Raw genomic sequence first — 17,631 nt, forward strand, 5'->3', positions numbered from 1 at the left:
TAATAGTTTAATGTATACCACACGGAGTAATATGGCATTTTAATCAGTTTGCAGAATCATTTTGCGTCAATTTTGAACCCCACTAGTAGGTTTGTAGGACTTGAGGACTAGTTTCTGTACCACAGGAGATCGCTCTCTTCTTAAGGTGCAAAAAAGTGTTTGACTGCCACGATGCACTGATTTTATTATCATCTTTATTTTTTTCAATGGTATTTTCATTTTGGCAAAGTTAAGGGACAATATATGCACAATTGTAATGTGTTAAAAAATCTGCTGCAATAAAACAAAAATACACAAATGTAAAACACATCAAAGCAGTATAGTAACACGGGCAAGTAAAATGTTTTAAAAGTTTAAACAAAAAGACATGTAACAAAATGGAATGGAGCATAACCAACACTATGACAATGAATGAGGAAACTAAAAATGGCAGATAAATAGTTTGAAAGGAATAACTGTTAACACTCCATTTAACACATTTGAACCCCACTGGTCAGTATCTGTAATCTGTATTATCAGAGTGACTTTGGCTATTGGGTGCATTTCACATGGATAATATATGGATGACAGTACTGTGTATATCATTGTTATATACTATAGTGGTAGTCTCTGTGTAATAACATAAGGCAAAGTAAGGTAACATAAGGCAAAGTAAGGTAACATAAAAGCAATGCTCTTTTAATAAGGGAGGTTCCTGACTAGACACTGAGTAAAGGCATGTGGGTTAAGGTGTATTGTGTATCTGACTACATGAGACTGAATATGCAAGGACCCATACTGTATCTAAGCCCATAATACTGTACTTTCAATCTTAGATATTCCTCATTATCCTTCTATTAATATTAACATACTTAACAACCCACAACAAATAACATTCCATAATATATTATGGAATTCCCTGATATATCTTCTAAATCATGTTTGTTACTTTGGTATTATCAAATACCGAACTGGTACTGTATCCTGACAACGCATTTTCCTGGTCCCTATTCACTTCCTGTTTAAGGAAAGAGTTTCTTTACCTTGATAACATGAACTCCTTCCTCACTGGCAAGATAAATGCATATAACTATCATTCATTAGTACATTAACCTTCAACGTACATAATCTTCAAATGATCTTCAAATAACCCTAACAAGTTGGTAATATAAACTTAAAAAGTAACTTTCATAAGCAGGTATAACCCTCATCAGTTCTTAAAGTAGCAGGTATAACCCTTCTTAAAGTGTGTAACATTCGTAAGTATATACACATGTTGACCTTCATAACTATTACATCATAACTATTAATACTAGGTATAAACTTCAGATTAAACTATCTAATACTGACTTTCTGGTCCAATCCAGATTGTCTGACGTATTGAGTTGCCCTGTCTTAGTGATAATATTGATATGTGAATATATAGAGATAGACATTAACAGGCAGACAAGTGACGAGAGGTGAAAGGACAGAGCAGGCTGAAGCAGCGGTAAAGGTAGGTGGGGGAAGGCATCAGCGTGAGTTAGGCTGTACAGGTTAACTTTAAACCTGTGGTATAACAGTTATGACAGCTGCAGACAGATCCACTATTCAGCCTCCTCTTTCAAGTCAAACCTGTGGGAGGGTTAAAGTAAAATATAAAGTAAAAGTGGTTTAATTAATTGATCAATCATTTTGTATGGCTACTACCTTAACGAGAAGACGCACACATAATAACAACATAAAGGTCAGTGTATTATGGCTAAACTGTCAGTCAACAGACCTTTGTTAGCGTAATCAATCAATTAGTCAATTACTACCTGTTTTATGGCTACTACTCACCATTCTGTGACACCAGAGGCCAGGTCAATCTGAGCAAGCTCTATGTGCACCTGAAAGAAGAAATGTGGTAAGAACAAATATTACTATACACAGCATTCAAAACAAGTGCCATTTGCATAATACTAACATGATATTTCATGGGTGGAACAGAAGCATGAGTCATCATTTGCACCAGGTGAGAAAGAAAAAACAATGTTCAGACACCCATGTTTACTCCAAAGCTACCCAGCTGATACAGTTTATTATGATGAGTAAAATATAGCCATAAAAGAAGATGCAGTAATCCAAGCCCAGGCTGACCTGTCCAATGATATCGCTGCTCCTGAAGGACGCTGAGCTGTTCTTCACCGACACACTCAGACGCCTGCGCCTGGCCTCCTCCACAGACAGATCAAATTCAAACCTACACAGAGGTGCAGGGACAATACTTTTACACTCTGCTGCCATTTAACACAGATAGGTTCAAATGACTCAGTTGGCAGTGAGACACACACACATAACATCTCACACCTTTCGTTATATTCTGGGTTCAGGTCTCTCTTCTTGATGCTTGTCTTCCTCTTGGTGGCCTTGGTTTTGTCTGGCAGCAGCATGAGGGAGATGTAGGTGTCTAGGCCATCCTTACTGGAGGACTCCAGATCCCTATACAGAAACACACAACATATAACATGATCCATGGCCTTAAAAACCAGTCTGGTCAAATGGTAAAGTAAGAGAGAGGTACAGTATGAGGAATTTGTTGAAAATATATAATAGGGATATCGTTACATGAATGGACCCTTTCTTTAGCAGTGAGTTCAAAGCTAGGCTATATGTAGGGGGCAGTAGTGTATGCAGACCATTATGTGACCTGACAATGACAAACTTTGCTCTTGCTGTATGAAAAGATGGAGTTGATGCAGACACTCAGATGCAGACCTGCAGGCATGGACTGCAATGGTGAGTTTCTTCTCCTTTGAGGCATAGGAAAGAGACAGCTTCACCTGCCCACAGCTTCCTGCAGCGCACGGCAGAGTCCCTTGACCTATCAACTCCACCATTTTAGAGTCCAGAATCTGTTGAAAGATACATTTTGTAAGTAATCATTTCAACAGAAACAAGAGGATACAGAAGTGTGTGTGTGTGTGTGTGTGTGTGTGTGTGTGTGTGTGTGTGTGTGTGTGTGTGTTTCACCTTAAGCTCAGCCCTCAATAGAATCTGACTGTCAGGTGAGGCCCCATCCAGATGCAGCCACTGATCCAGGACCAGATCTGGTTCTGACAGCAGCTCTCTGATTGGTACCACCAGAGAGCCCATCGCCTGATCCCAAGCACTGGAGAGCTACATGTAGAGATGGAGAGAGACGGAGACACCCTTAAGTTTCTGACCTGCTGCTGACCTGAACAGAATGTCCACATGAACGACAATAAAGAAATTGTATTTTGTTGTAAATGAGTAACGCAAGAGAAAGAAAAATGCTTGCAATGATACTCAAACAACCACTCACCTTCACTATGAGCATCTCTTCTTTGGGGTCACGAACCAGGAAGTAGAAAGCCTCGTCCCACTGGGGGGAGTGGGTGCGATCACACACCTTAAGAGAGATAGGGAAAAGAGATGTTAGTTGGTCAATCTAAGACAAATTACAAGCGTGATATTGTAAGCTGAGTCTCACCTTGGTTCTGTAAGTTGTCTTCCCCAGAACTAGCTCAGCTCCAGCCTTTGGCTCCTTCCCACTCTTCTTTAACTAGAAACACAGATAAAGGTCACTCTAGGTCACTTAGTCACATAACTGATAAGGGAAAATTGATAATGTAAGACTATTATGGTGAGATAATGTATCAGCAATGAAACAACACAAGAGAAAATAACCAAGTGAAGCATCACAGTTTATCACAAACATCAGATGACAGTAGGCCATCAAGATCATGACAACAGAATCCCATCAGAGGTAAAAGGTCAAAGGTGACTCACAGGCAGTGAGTGGGCTCTGTCCATATAGACAAAGAGGAGAGCAGTAGAGGGAACAGCCTTGTTCTGGTAGGACTGGAGAGACTGCAGCTGCAGCACCTGGAGGTTGGGGAGGAAAGAGTTACATTGAGACATCTCGTGATACTAATGCTGTGCTCTGTTATGCCACATAGCAGGAGTTATGGAATGTGAATCAACTGCTTTCTGCAAATAGAAAGACTTTCTTGGAGTGACTGATAGGACGGGGAGGAAAGAGATTGCTGAACTGAAATCATAGTGAAGGAGATAGGAGATGAGAGACAGAGAAGAAACTGAGAAAGGAGTGGGACTGACCTGATCCAGTCTGTCTGGTTGTGATACTGTAGGTACCCACTCCAGTACCAGATGTACACGACCTGACTTCACTTCATTCAGAGTGTACCACTGGAACACAGAAATATACGCATTAGACTGTGTACAAATCTAGCACAATCAGTAGAGGTAGAATGTAAAGCTAGACTGTGACAACATTAATAACCTCACAATCAAAACTTATATTACAAGTGATAAAAGGGCCACAGGACAGAGGAATTAAATCAATTCCAAACTCTGCCCTGACTTCCTGTATAAAGACTCTGACTCACCTGGTCTGTGTACTGGGACCTGATGACATCACTCAGCCTGATCATAAACCTGCACACAAAAGAAAACAAAAAAGTTTTGGCAACTGTCCAAAATGGCATTAGATTCTTGTGACTTCTTATATAGACCTGTTTGATACGTAATAGTAGAAAAACTTTGCAAAGCTGTCTACCATAAGGCCAAAGTGTATCTTGTGTGCACCCCAAATAGCACTGTTTCCTCACTTGGTGCACTATTTTTGACCAGGGCTGATAGGGCTCTGGTCAAAAGTAGTGGACTATAAAGGGAATAGGGTGCCATTTGGGACGTATCCCTTGAGTATCAATAACAGGTTACTGATTAAACAGTGTATAGTTGCCCAGTTAGAACACACCTTCCCAGGAAGTCATCAGAGTCCATGTCTTTATCATACAGCTCTACCTGGATCTCCTCTCTAGCCTGGGGGGTCAGCACAGTCTGGGAAACACACATCAGGGAAAATCAATAACAACAAAACTTAACACATAAATAATACTATTACATGATAATAAGGAAGAAAATGTACAAAGGTCATAAACTTCTATTGGTCTCAGATACATTTTTACGACAAAACCCTTCATAATGATCCACAAGTGGAGACACTGCAGCTCATACAAACAATCTCTACTCTAAACTCTAAAATGTATAGCTTTTACTTTTTACAGCACCGCACAATACATTTTACTGCTCATTTAAATGTGCACAATGTCCAACACCCTGTCCTAGAGAGATTAGCTTTCCTAAAAACTCCAACTCCCTCCATACCTCATACATCTCGTTCCAGGTAGGGTTGAGGTTCTCCTTGATCACATGACTCTTAAACTTGACCCCTCCGATGTTGATCTTGACGTAGGGGTCACTCTTGCCCTTCTTCAGGCCACCCATCAGCTTATCCATGGCAACCAGATCCTTGGCCTCCAATAGGTGGATTCTCATCACCCCCTACAGGACAAACAACATAACCCCAGTGACACTCAAGTACGTTTTGAAGGCATCCTAGTTTTCTCAAAATATGAAATATTATAAAGTCTTTTTCACACATTTTTGGTTTAATCCTTTACATTTTGGATCATGTTGGTCTAAGCAATATATTTGTGTTGTCCCTTCAGTGAAGCACCCACCTCTGTGCCAAAGCTGGGGTTTGGTGTGGTGTGAGGAGGGAGTGTTTCAAGGACGACATCAGGCATGGCCTCAGCTTTCTCAGGTACAGACACAGAGGGAAGGCTAAACACTGTAGCTCTGGCAATGTCCTCTATACCAGACCTGAGTATACGCACACAGGAACACAAACACACACACAGCATGTTTACAGTTGCTTCACCACACTGAAGACAGTCTATGCAGAGTCAGAGTACATGAAAAGCTCTCTGCATGCGTTGTTGAATGGAGCTCACCCTGCCGTTGGCCTCTGCCAGGGTTGGAGCTCCTCAGTGTCTGCTGTGACTGACTGTTGGGTGATGATGATAGGTTCCTCCACATCACTGTCTTCTGGCTCCTCTATCTGTCGGTCAAAAACACACGTCAATACTTTCACCTGCAGCTATAAAGTTGTAGTCGGTCATGCAATTCATATCAAAATCAATTAGAATCTGTCTTGTTAATACATAAACTCTTAATACATAAAAACACATTGACTCCATCCACAGAATGCATCTTGAAACCCATATACAGACATCCACATCCAGGATCTCACCTCAGTGTCAAAGCTGGGATCAGGGCTGGTGTGTGTGGGGAGTGTCTCAGGAGGGCTGGGGTCTTCTTTGGCGGCCTCAAAGACCTCTTCTTCTTCAGGTTCTGAGACAGCGGGTTGGCTGGAGACGGCAACAGACCTGAGAATACACGCAGAGACACACATGTTGAAGGGTTTTATCATTTACATACACTTTATTAGGGTTGTCACGATACCAGTATCACAAACATACGATACCTGATTTTCTGTGGCAAAAAGGAAAACACAAAGCAGATTAAACTCTTTGGTCCTTTAAAAAACCTGCTGTATGTAACATATTGTGTGCAATAAAAAACATGTCATTCTGGGGGACAACATGAGGCTGCTTGTTACCAACATTAGGACTGTTTTCTTCAGGACATTTTGTCCGCTTCATGTTTTGTTCCCTTGCCACATGAAAACCCTTCACTGCAAACATTTGCATTTGCAATAAACTTATAATTACAATTCAACAATTTGAATACGGGGAGGGGCCAAGACAAAACTCACTCCTCAGAGGGCACCTCCCTGTGTTGTTTCTCCTCATTGGTCGCAGTAACTTGCTCCTCACTGTATCTCCCAAGAGTAATAGTTTCTGGACCTTGTGGTAGCCCAACACCCTCAGTCATCTTTGAGTTCAGGATCTGTGAACGAAAACATGCAGCTAATTACTTACCAATAGCTTTAAGATTAGACTGCTAGGTGCAGGTAAAGTACATAGCATGTCCCATGTGGCTCAGTTGGTAGAGCATGGCGCTTGCAACGCCAGGGTTGTGGGTTTAATTCCCACGGGGACCAGTACAAAAATATATGCACTCACTAGTGTAAGTCGCTCTGGATAAGAGCGTCTGCTAAATTACATACATGCACTTTGTGTACTATATGGCACATTTTGTTCCTCACATTGATAGTTGATGTGTGTGAGTGCGAGTATGAGTGTGTGTGTCTCACCTTGAGTTCAGTCCTCAGTAGAATCTGACTGTCAGGCGAGGCTCCATCCAGACTCAGCCACTGATCCAGGACCAGATCTGGTTTTGACAGCAGTTCTCTGATTGGTACCACCAGAGAACCTATCGCCTGATCCCAAGCACTGGAGAGCTAGAGAAAGATAAATACAGAGTGAATTAGAAAGGAAAAGAGAAAAAGGTAGAATGGGAGATTTGTGTGGATGAATTGCAGTGACTGTGCAAGCTGTTTACAGTGGGGTTATGGTTCGGTTTGGTTTCGGTACAGCGGGGAAATTAAATGCCATTCACAATGTTCAGCATTCACAATGTTCCCAGGATTAACTGTTGTGACAGGATTGTTATGTTGGGCGTTATGGGAGGTGGAAATTTTGAACAATTGGCTAACAACCAACAAGCTACGTCAACTATAAACTAAGAGTACAGCTATTAGGCTTGAAAACAAATTATAAAGTAAAAAAAACACAATAATAGATGGCTTTTTATGAATAATGTTTTGTTGTTGCATTTAACTCCCGAAAATGGTGTTATAGAGGCATTTCCTTAGTAGGTTACATCAGAGGTCACCATGTAGGAGAAGTGGGTGCTCAGAATTATAGATGAGTTTCCCACTAACTTAGAAGTTGGAGGGCCAATCAAGTGGATTTTTCCCAGTTGTATGTGGTAAAATCCCACTTCCTACTTGGTTACGAACGCACCATGACACGCACCTCCTTTAGTGCCAGATGCGCACTTGTGACTCTCGTAAAGGGGGCGTGTCTATTGCACAGTACATCTCCCACTATGGCGTAATATGATAGGCTGTCACTGTGAAGTAAGTGTAACACAGGGTGCATCGGCCAATTAATTGAAAACTTCGGCTTTGGCTTGCTTGTATAGAGCGGGTACTACCTGTTTGCTGAAATGGGTGCAAGAGGGAAGTTCGTAACGTGGCTCGAGCACTTTCACGAGGTGCTGAAACCCCCTATTCTCAACCACACAGAAGGGGTGCTATAAACCAAAGACTGTAAAAAAAATATAAACATAGCCTACCTATCGTTCTTGTAATTTCTTTGGCCAGGTCAGAATCAGCTGCCAAGGGCTGCTTGAATGCAGAGGGGAGACAATGTTGTGTTGTTGTTTCTTTGCGTTTCCATCTTGCTCCGGTATACTCGGGTGATGTCAGTGTAAATGTGTCAACATATTTGAGTTGTTGGCAGCTGCATAAGCTATTCTCGTTGAGCGTGGCAACATTCTGTTAATCTTTTATCCACAACTCTCTGTCCATCGCCGTTGTAATCTACCGGGAATCCAAAATGTTCCCAAACTGGAGATTTAAATGAGAAAAGGATCCTCCAATTCTGGTTTATCGATCCCACCACTCGCCATCATACAGAACTAGTTCCTGGCTGCGCTTCACAAAAGGACAATTTGAAATGCGGCCATTAAGATTTGAATTTTGATTACAACGTGTACATAGGCTCTAGTTATTTTAACGGAATAGCCTGAAATGTTTTATCAGCTCAGATTTACTCAAGAGGCATAGGCCTAAAACGCAATGTATATAGGCTTAGTGTTTTTATTTTGTCAATAAAATGTTTTACATTTATTCCTTCGGGTTCACAGTGCGGACCGAACCGAGGTCCCTTTATCGAACGGTTCGGTACAAATATGTGTACCGTTACACCCCTAATGAGTGACATTATGTTTAGATTAAACATTATCCATGTTTAGAAACTCCATCCTGAAGCAGACTGAACTCTCACCTTCACTATGAGTATCTCCTCTCTGGGGTCACGAACCAGGAAGTAGAAAGCCTCATCCCACAGGGGGGAGTTGGTGCGATCACACACCTTCAGAGTGACAAATAAGTTTACTTTCACAGCAGATCCTGTTACAAGTCAAACATCCCAGCTCTACATGTACTGTATCTCACCTTGGTTCTGTAGGTTGTCTTCCCCAGAACTAGCTCAGCTCCAGCCTTTGGCTCCTTCCCACTCTTCTTAAACTACAAAAAACATAGTGATCAAACAATACAACAGTCATAACAAAAAATGATTGCGAGACACTAGACAAAATAAAAAAGCAACATCTGTGCTTAACCCATATTACAGCTGCAAAAGACAACAGACCCAATGGCAACAAACCAATGCCAGGGTTCATAAGTTCAAAGTGGCTCAGTGTCTGAGGTGACTCACAGGCAGTGAGTGGGCTCTATCCATGTAGACGAAGAGCAGAGCAGTAGAGGGAACAGCCTTGTTCTGGTAGGACTGGAGAGACTGCAGCTGCAGCACCTAGAACATGAGGAGGTTAGAGTTAAATCACATCAAAACAGGTGGTTAAAAGGTTAAAAACTAGTAATAGAATGAGAGGAGAGAAGAGAAGAGGAGAGAAGTAGAACTGACCTGATCCAGTCTGTCTGGTTGTGATACTGTTGGTACCCACTCCAGTACCAGGTGAACACGACCTGACTTCACTTCATTCAGAGTGTACCACTGGAACAGACACAAATCACACATCAGATAGAGTGTTCTGAAACTAAAAGTAATGCAATATGAAGATGAGTGTTCCAATGTAAGAGAGTACAGACATTATTTAGTACAAGAGAAGAAGGAGACATGTAAACCTTACCTGGTCTGTATACTGGGAGTGTATGATGTCTCTCATACTGATGTTACACCTGTACAAAAGAATTGAGCATCAATGTAGTCCAAAATTAAACTAAACACTTACAGGGAACTACAAAGGATGCTTCAAACCAAGACAACAACAGGGTCACAAAACATTACAGGACATCGGCTGAGTACCAGACCAGCGCCCTATGGCCTCTGGTCAAAACTAGTGTACTATATAGGGAATAGAGTGCCATTTGGGACACAAAAGCAGTTTCTCACCTGCCCAGGAAGTCATCCTTGTCCATGTCTTTATCATACAGCTCTACCTGGACCTCCTGACCTGCCTGTGGTGCCATCACAGTCTGGGGACAAACATCACAATAATGTTAAAACCATAGGGAGGAATCACACATATAGAGCACGACAGTCAGTGATAGACAAAATGTAAAATACTTTATACAAATATTTTTACAGTAAAGTGTACAAAGTACGCATTTCCACTCTTTCCACTCATCAGAGAGCAATATATTTCATGAAATGGAGTTATAGAAAACGGTTTCCACAGACAAAGACCACAATTAGATAGAGAAAGAAGAGACAGTGCTGCAGAGAGCTAAAGTTGAAAACAAGGTTGACTACAGTCAGAATAAAATGTTGGTTACACTTGGCCAGAGCTGGGGTCAATTCTATAGTCGCTATACAGGTTGCTTAGGAGTTACTTGAAGCAAATATCTTTTCTGTTCAGAGAACAGTCAAGGTAATTGGAAAAAACGTGTAAAAAAAAATAATAATTCACAGGAAATATTTAAACGTGACAAATGGTTTATTTTCAATCATTTCAATGATTTTGAGATTAAATTATGGGGGATTTTGTGCAACATTTTCACTCAAGGTGTTTTATGCAACTGCGCACAGGGCTCAGCACCTTTAAGAGTGGTCATAAATGATGACATCGCAATGCGGATGACGTCAAAGATTCCATTTAACAGACAGTTACTCAGATTTGGAGTCAGTTCTGTGAAGGAGGGTGTTGGTAAGTACCTGCATTTTATTTTAGTATTTAGGCAAAACTTACATTTTTTCAGTGAGAAAACAGACATTGGCATCTTATTTGTATGACCATTCTCTGAGGATAACTGCTACAAATGACCACACATTACTTAGGTGATGGGTTTGGATTTCTGAGCTTTAACTATTATTAATCATTAGTTATAATAGAGACATGAGGGGTGCAGTTAAGCTTGGGAGGGGCTGAGTGCAGGGAAAACGGTCACATGTAGCAGTACTGATAAGGGGGAAGAGAGCTGTGGATGAGGGGGTCGAGGTCAGGTCAGGTCACGTTAAGGGAAAAGGAACCGTTTATTGCCCGTATCACTTAGTTTCCTGCCTAGCAATAAAGATGCAATGTTTAGCGAGAAGGAGGAGACTCCACCCAAAGTGGGGTACATATACCACCACTACTGTAACCATGTCTGAGTCTGAAGCAGCTGTATTGACCCTCTGGGATGAATAAACTTGGTATAAGCTTTCATAGCGTCCGTCATGTTCTTACTCTGATAATTAGAACCTAACATAGGTAATTGACAAAAGTACACCTTTAGTTGAAACGTTGCATTCCTTCACAACAGCAGTAGTAAGCATTTGGCCTAATTAAAATAACAGGGGTCCTATTCAATCAGAAGATTACAGGGTAAGGCAAAACGGTCTTCTAGCACTGCCAGAATCATGTTTGAGTCAATATCCAATCAAATGATTTTTGATTCATTATGTTAGGTTCTAATTATCAGAGTAAGAACTCCACGGACACATACGAAAGCTCAAACCAAGTTTATTCTTCCCAAAGGATGGAACAGCTGAACAGACAAAGACATATTCACACAAGCACTGATATTTAACCTATGCTGAGTCTCCTCCTACACATCTGAACAGCCAATGCATCTCTGTTGCTAGACAGAACCTTAGTGATATCTGTTCTTCCTCACTTCATCTGACCTGACCTTTGCCCCAAAGTGCTCACTCCTCCCCAACTCACGGCTGTCATGGTGACTAGCACCAGACTGTGTCTCTTCTCCTCCCAGAGGATCCCTCTGGCTGGAGAGGTGTAAAGCTTGCCGTTGGCTGGAGAAGTGTAAAGCTAGCCGCCATTGGACTCTGGAGCAGTGGAAACGCGTTCTCTGGAGTGACAAATCATGCTTCACCATCTGGCAGTACGATGGACGAAGTTGGGTTTGACGGATGCCAGGAGAACGATACCTGCCCCAATGCATAGTGCCAACTGTAAAGTTTGGTGAAGGAGGAATAATGGTCTGGGGCTGTTTTTCATGGTTCTGGCTAGGCCCCTTAGTTCCAGTGAAGAGAAATCTTAACGCTACAGCATACAATGACATTCTATAAGATTCTGTGCTTCCAACTTTGTGGCAACAGTTTGGGGAAGGCCCTTTCCTGTTTCAGCATGACAATGTGCACAAAGCGAGGTCCATACAGAAATGGTTTGTCGAGATCGGTATGGAAGAACTTGACCGGCCTGCACAGAGGCCTGACCTCAACCCCATGAAACACCAGGCCTAATCGCCCAACATCAGTGCCCGACCTCACTAATGCTCTTGTGGCTGAATGGAAGCAAGTCCCCACAGTTATGTTCCAACATCTAGTGGAAAGCCTTCCCAGAAGAGTGTAGGCTGGTATAGCAGCAAAGGGGGGACCAATTCCATATGCCTGTTTGGCCCTGTCCGGGGGTATCATCGGATGGGGCCACAGTGTCTCCTGAACCCTCCTGTCTCAGCCTCCAGTATTTATCCTGCAGTAGTTTATGTGTCGGGGGCTAGGGTCAGTCTGTTATATCTGGAGTATTTCTCCAGTGTCCTGTGTGAATTTAAGTATGCTCTCTCTAATTCTCTCTTTCTCTCTTTCTTTCTCTCTCTCGGGGACCTGAGCCCTAGGACCATGCCTCAGGACTACCTGGCATGATGACGCCTTGCTGTCCCCAGTCCACCTGGCCGTGCTGCTGCTCCAGTTTCAACTGTTCTGCCTGCGGCTATGGAACCCTGACCTGTTCACTGGACGTGCTACCTGTCCCAGACCTGCTGTTTTCAACTCTCTAGAGACAGCAGGAGCGGTAGAGATACTCTGAATGATCGGCTATGAAAAGCCAACTGACATTTACTCCTGAGGTGCTGAATTGTTGCACCCTCGACAACCACTGTGATTATTATTATTTGACCATGCTGGTCATTTATGAACATTTGAACATCTTGGCCATGTTCTGTTATAATCTCCACCCGGCACAGCCAGAAGAGGACTGGCCACCCCTCATAGCTTGGTTCCTCTCTAGGTTTCTTCCTAGGTTTTGGCCTTTCTAGGGAGTTTTTCCTAGCCACCGTGCTTCTACACCTGCATTGCTTGCTGTTTGGGGTTTTAGGCTGGGTTTCTGTACAGCACTTTGAGATATCAGCTGATGTAAGAAGGGCTATATAAATACATTTGATTTGATTTGAATGCCCATGATTTTGGAATGACATGTTCAACGAGGAGGTATCCACATATTTTTGGTCATGTAGTGTAGTTGTGGAATGGATAGAATGGTACTTCATTCTAAATTCTATGAATGTGGTCATGGAAACCATAAAATATATAACCTATATAACTAGAATGTGGGAACTTTGGTAGTGACAAACTGGCATAGACAGTTAGTAAGGTGACTGGGCGTTGGTGAGTAGACATATCTTTATCAGAACTGTCTAGTTTTTAATTGTAGAGGTGTGGTAGACTGTAGAGCAATGTTCCCTCTAATTCTTTGGGGCACGGAGCAAATTTTCGGTCTTGTGAGCGGAAACTTGATCATTGTGGAATTTTGTAAAACTTCTGGCACGCGTTTACAGTAAACACTGATGCTGTACCCTTACAGTTTGAGACAGTAGGCAACAGGCTATTGTGGCTATTTGAGCATAATGTAGGCCAACCAACAAAACCAATGGGGCAAATCACATAAAATGTTCACATGGAAATAGCTTTTGATTTCTATGATATAGCCTACAGTAGCCTATATGTTGTGTTCAATGCAGGCTTACATTGCATGAGACTTTAAAAAAAGTTTTTACATTATCCAGGGCTTGACATTAATTAATTATTTTTTACTCAGTCTGTAACACCATGGGCCAAATAGGTGACTGTAAATTGCATTGTATTGTGTTATATGATGCAAGAAACCACTTTACAAAATACTATACATTATTATTAATTAAGCCTACACAATTTTCTTCATAACACATTTCATATTTCATGTAGTCTACATTACACAATTCTTTTCATAATGCATTTAACACAAGGCTCCACTTTTTCGTGTACATTACACCATTTCTTTCATAATGCATTTTATACATAGCTATGTCAAATTTTATGAGGATTGCCAGATTGGATAAAAAAATACAGATTTTTTGTTTTGTTTTTGTGGTATCGATGAAGGTATTTGATTGGGGAATGGAAATACATTTTTATGGTGGGAAATTATACACACACACACACTTCAAAAATATAGACACACTCACTTTGATTGTACTCATGTTATAGCCAACTAGATTCATGTATTAATTATCTTTATCTGGTAAAATGTTTATAGTTTGCATGTTTCAGTAATGATTAACATGGTTAAATAGTCGTAAGTCTCTGCTTGATTTAGCTTTGGCATAGTTGCCATTTTGATACATATTCTGTATTTCCACTGAAGAAAGCAATAATTAATCAACATACTACTGTAAATAAATGGACACTACCTGCTATTAAACGGAAATTGCTCTACGTAAATAAATGGTGAGAAATGCTCAGTCTGAAGCCATTCGGCTATGGGTTTCACAGCCCTATAATAATGATACAAGTTATATCACCTTAAAAAGGGTTTATTTACAACCTATGGGGTATAGGATGTTGGGAATAGTGGCGAGGAGTCTGAAATGAATGAAATACCCTAAACCTAAGCTATGTTCAATGTGGGTTTCACAGCCTTGTAATAATGATACAAGTCACAGAGGATTTTCTTCTGAATAACTGATCAGAGCATAGCACTTTCCATTCAGCTTCATGCAACGTTGATGTAAGGCTCTATCCCACGTGTAGTGACTACGTCTATCCGTCACGCCCATTGTAGCTTATATCAATGTAATTACACCCAACAAAATGTTGAAAAACAGAATGCTTCCCACCACTAGATCACATAACTAGACGTGAGATTGACACAACCGTAATAATCATCATGAAACGGCCTTGGAAGTGCCATAAGTATAAGCCAACATAATTCATTATTTTTACATTAACCTGTTTAACTGCATTGATATGGCTTAATTGATCATAGTCCAGACTCGTTATAGTTGAAAATACCATGAAGGTACACAAGGGGAATTTAAACCAGATCTTTTTTTGCAGGTCTTTTGTTTCCCCACATTTATTGATGAATTAATTTCCCATCAAGAAAATGTATCCCCATTCCCAAATCAAATACCTTCATCGATACCACAAAAAACACAGACAAATATACCTTTTTACTCCAATCTGGCGACCCTCATGAAATCCGACATAGTACCAGTATCCCAAAGTATTAAGCGAAAACAAGCATAAAAAACAGCATTGGCATTAAATACAAAAAAATTAAAACGTAAGGCAACTATAATATTATATGTATTTCGGTGACAACCTGGTTGATTAACAATATTGTGTTGTTAACACGTTTGTTTTTTATATAAATAAATGTGGAACACAAAAAAAAGCAGTGTAGAACATGATTGCCCAAAATCTATCCTAGTGCTGACTCGTTGGCCCCACCAAATGTTTTTTTCCTATCAATGAAGTCGCACAAAAATGTGTGTCTTTTCGAATAAAGTCACACCATTTTTGGGGTCTTTTCACACAAATTAAGCCACACGAAAACACACCAAATCTGCTGAAATACTTTTTGTACATATCACAAAATCTGCTGAAATACTTTTTGTGTATATTTTTGCACGAATTGAGTGTGAGATTGTGTTGCTTGTAGGAAGCAGTAACTCCCCATGGCTGACCTATACTTCTCTATAACTGAGCTAATAACTCGCCAACTAGCAAAGAATATCAACAAATGTGCACACGCACGGCTCTGCGCTCTGATCTGAAAAGTGCATTCACTCGCGGGTGATTGAAAGACTGCTCGTGGGCTACCCCCGACAAAAGAATTCTACTCCGTTGCGCTCTGGCTCTGCCTACAACAAAATCACAGACTCGTTAGATTTGTTTTGTTACATTGAAAAGGGGCTGAGATAATGTTGATTCGATCACAGGAAAAACATTGATATATATAGTGAAACTAATGGGGCGAATTCAGTTCAATTCAATCTCTTGCGTCTCTGCGCGGCATTGGCATATATCCTGCACCGCAGTCCTGGAGGAAGTAGTTTTGAGGGAACATTGCTGTTTATTTTACAATGTTTTAACCTTTATGAACTGTAAAGGCAATTGAACTGACAGCAGAAAATAAAAAATGACATTCGTTGATTCATGGATATATGGATGAGGCAGGCTCTGTGGTCCCTGTTTGAATAGATAGATCCTGGCTAGTCTCAAAATGCTCAGAAGGCTTTGACCAATCAGAGGGCTTGTGGGCGTGGCTGAGATCCATACAGGTCAGGTTTAGGGGTGGAGCTTAAGTCATAGCAACCACGTGAGTTGATGGGTGATGCTTCATGCTTGAATCCCAAAAGTAATGTCATACAGTGCATTCGGAAAGTATTCAGACCCCTTGACTTTTCCACATTTTGTTACGTTACAGCCTTATCCTGGATTTTTTTTAAATGTCATCATCAATCTACACACTATACCCCATAATGACAAAGCGAAAACCTTTTTTTTTTTTTTAAATTTACATTTGCAAATGTATTTTTTTTTTTAAACACAAATACCTTATTTACATAAGAATTCAGACCCTTTGCTATGAGACTTGAAATTGAGCTCATGTGCATCATGTTTCCATTGATCATCCTTGAGATGTTTCTACAACTTGATTGGAGTCCACCTGGGATGCCATCCCCACCAAGACTCTTCCTACAGCTGGCTGCCCTGCCCTGCCAAAAGGCACCTAAAGGACTCTCAAACCATGAGAAACATGATTCTCTGGTCTGATGAAACCAAGATTTAACTCTTTGGCCTGAATGCCAAGTGTCACATCTGGAGGAAACCTGGCGCCATCCTTACGGTGAAGCATGGTGGTGACAGCATCATGCTGTGGTGATGTTTTTCAGTGGCAGAGACTGGGAGACTAGTCAAGATCGAGGGAAAGATGAACGGAGCAAAGTACAGAGAGATCCTTGATGAAAACCTGCTCCAGAGCGCTCAAGACCTCAGACTGGGGTGAAGGTTCACCATTCCACAGGAGAACTACACTAAGCACACAGCCAAGACAATGCAGGACTGACTTCGGGATAAGTCTCTGAATATCCTTGAGTGGCCCAGCCAGAGCCCAGACTTGAACCCGATCTAACATCTCTGGAGACCTGGAAATAGCTGTGCATCGACGCTCCCCATCCAACCTGACAGAGCTTGAGAGGATCTGAAGAGATTAACGGGAGAAACTCCCCAAATACAGGTGCGCCAAGCTTGTAGCGTCATACCCAAGAAGACTCAAGGCTGTAATCGCTACCAAAGGTGCTTCAACATAGTACTGAGTAAAGGGTCTGAATACTTACGTAAATGTGATTTCAGTTTACATTTTAGAATAAGGCTGTAACCTTACAAAATGTAGAAAAAGTCAAGAGGTCTGAATACTTTCCGAACGCACTGTATGGTAGAGACATGGGGTTTGGACTGTTGTTTTTCTTACTGAATTGAATGGGTATATTTGTGTAAACCTTTAATTAATTAATCCTTTTATGGGTGAACACCCTACTATATGTTTATGATTAGACTGATGTAACACTACCCTAAGTATTATGTAATACTGTATAATATATTATGTACA

At 41.2% G+C, this 17,631-nt stretch overlaps 1 protein-coding gene across 1 annotated transcript in view; it reads right to left on the minus strand.

Moving 5' to 3' along the window:
* Window positions 1–177: 177 nt before the first annotated feature.
* Window positions 178–17,631, minus strand: part of esyt1b (extended synaptotagmin-like protein 1b) — a 59,019-nt gene continuing 41,565 nt past the window's right edge. The window contains exons 40-63 of the mRNA XM_045692129.1: window positions 9,936–10,018; window positions 9,673–9,721; window positions 9,447–9,536; window positions 9,240–9,335; window positions 8,978–9,049; window positions 8,808–8,894; window positions 7,049–7,195; window positions 6,608–6,741; window positions 6,083–6,218; window positions 5,784–5,890; window positions 5,511–5,652; window positions 5,155–5,331; window positions 4,745–4,827; window positions 4,374–4,422; window positions 4,084–4,173; window positions 3,754–3,849; window positions 3,455–3,526; window positions 3,287–3,373; window positions 2,974–3,120; window positions 2,719–2,855; window positions 2,311–2,442; window positions 2,101–2,203; window positions 1,801–1,850; window positions 178–1,593 (exon numbers count right to left, since the gene is read on the minus strand). Coding sequence (XP_045548085.1) covers window positions 1,566–1,593; window positions 1,801–1,850; window positions 2,101–2,203; window positions 2,311–2,442; window positions 2,719–2,855; window positions 2,974–3,120; window positions 3,287–3,373; window positions 3,455–3,526; window positions 3,754–3,849; window positions 4,084–4,173; window positions 4,374–4,422; window positions 4,745–4,827; window positions 5,155–5,331; window positions 5,511–5,652; window positions 5,784–5,890; window positions 6,083–6,218; window positions 6,608–6,741; window positions 7,049–7,195; window positions 8,808–8,894; window positions 8,978–9,049; window positions 9,240–9,335; window positions 9,447–9,536; window positions 9,673–9,721; window positions 9,936–10,018 — 2,394 coding nt within the window. The 3' untranslated portion in view covers window positions 178–1,565. The remainder of the gene's footprint in view (window positions 1,594–1,800; window positions 1,851–2,100; window positions 2,204–2,310; window positions 2,443–2,718; window positions 2,856–2,973; window positions 3,121–3,286; window positions 3,374–3,454; window positions 3,527–3,753; window positions 3,850–4,083; window positions 4,174–4,373; window positions 4,423–4,744; window positions 4,828–5,154; window positions 5,332–5,510; window positions 5,653–5,783; window positions 5,891–6,082; window positions 6,219–6,607; window positions 6,742–7,048; window positions 7,196–8,807; window positions 8,895–8,977; window positions 9,050–9,239; window positions 9,336–9,446; window positions 9,537–9,672; window positions 9,722–9,935; window positions 10,019–17,631) is intronic.

Source organism: Salmo salar, chromosome ssa12 (genome assembly GCF_905237065.1).
Source record: "Salmo salar chromosome ssa12, Ssal_v3.1, whole genome shotgun sequence".
In the NCBI taxonomy this organism is placed as follows: Eukaryota; Metazoa; Chordata; class Actinopteri; order Salmoniformes; family Salmonidae; genus Salmo; species Salmo salar.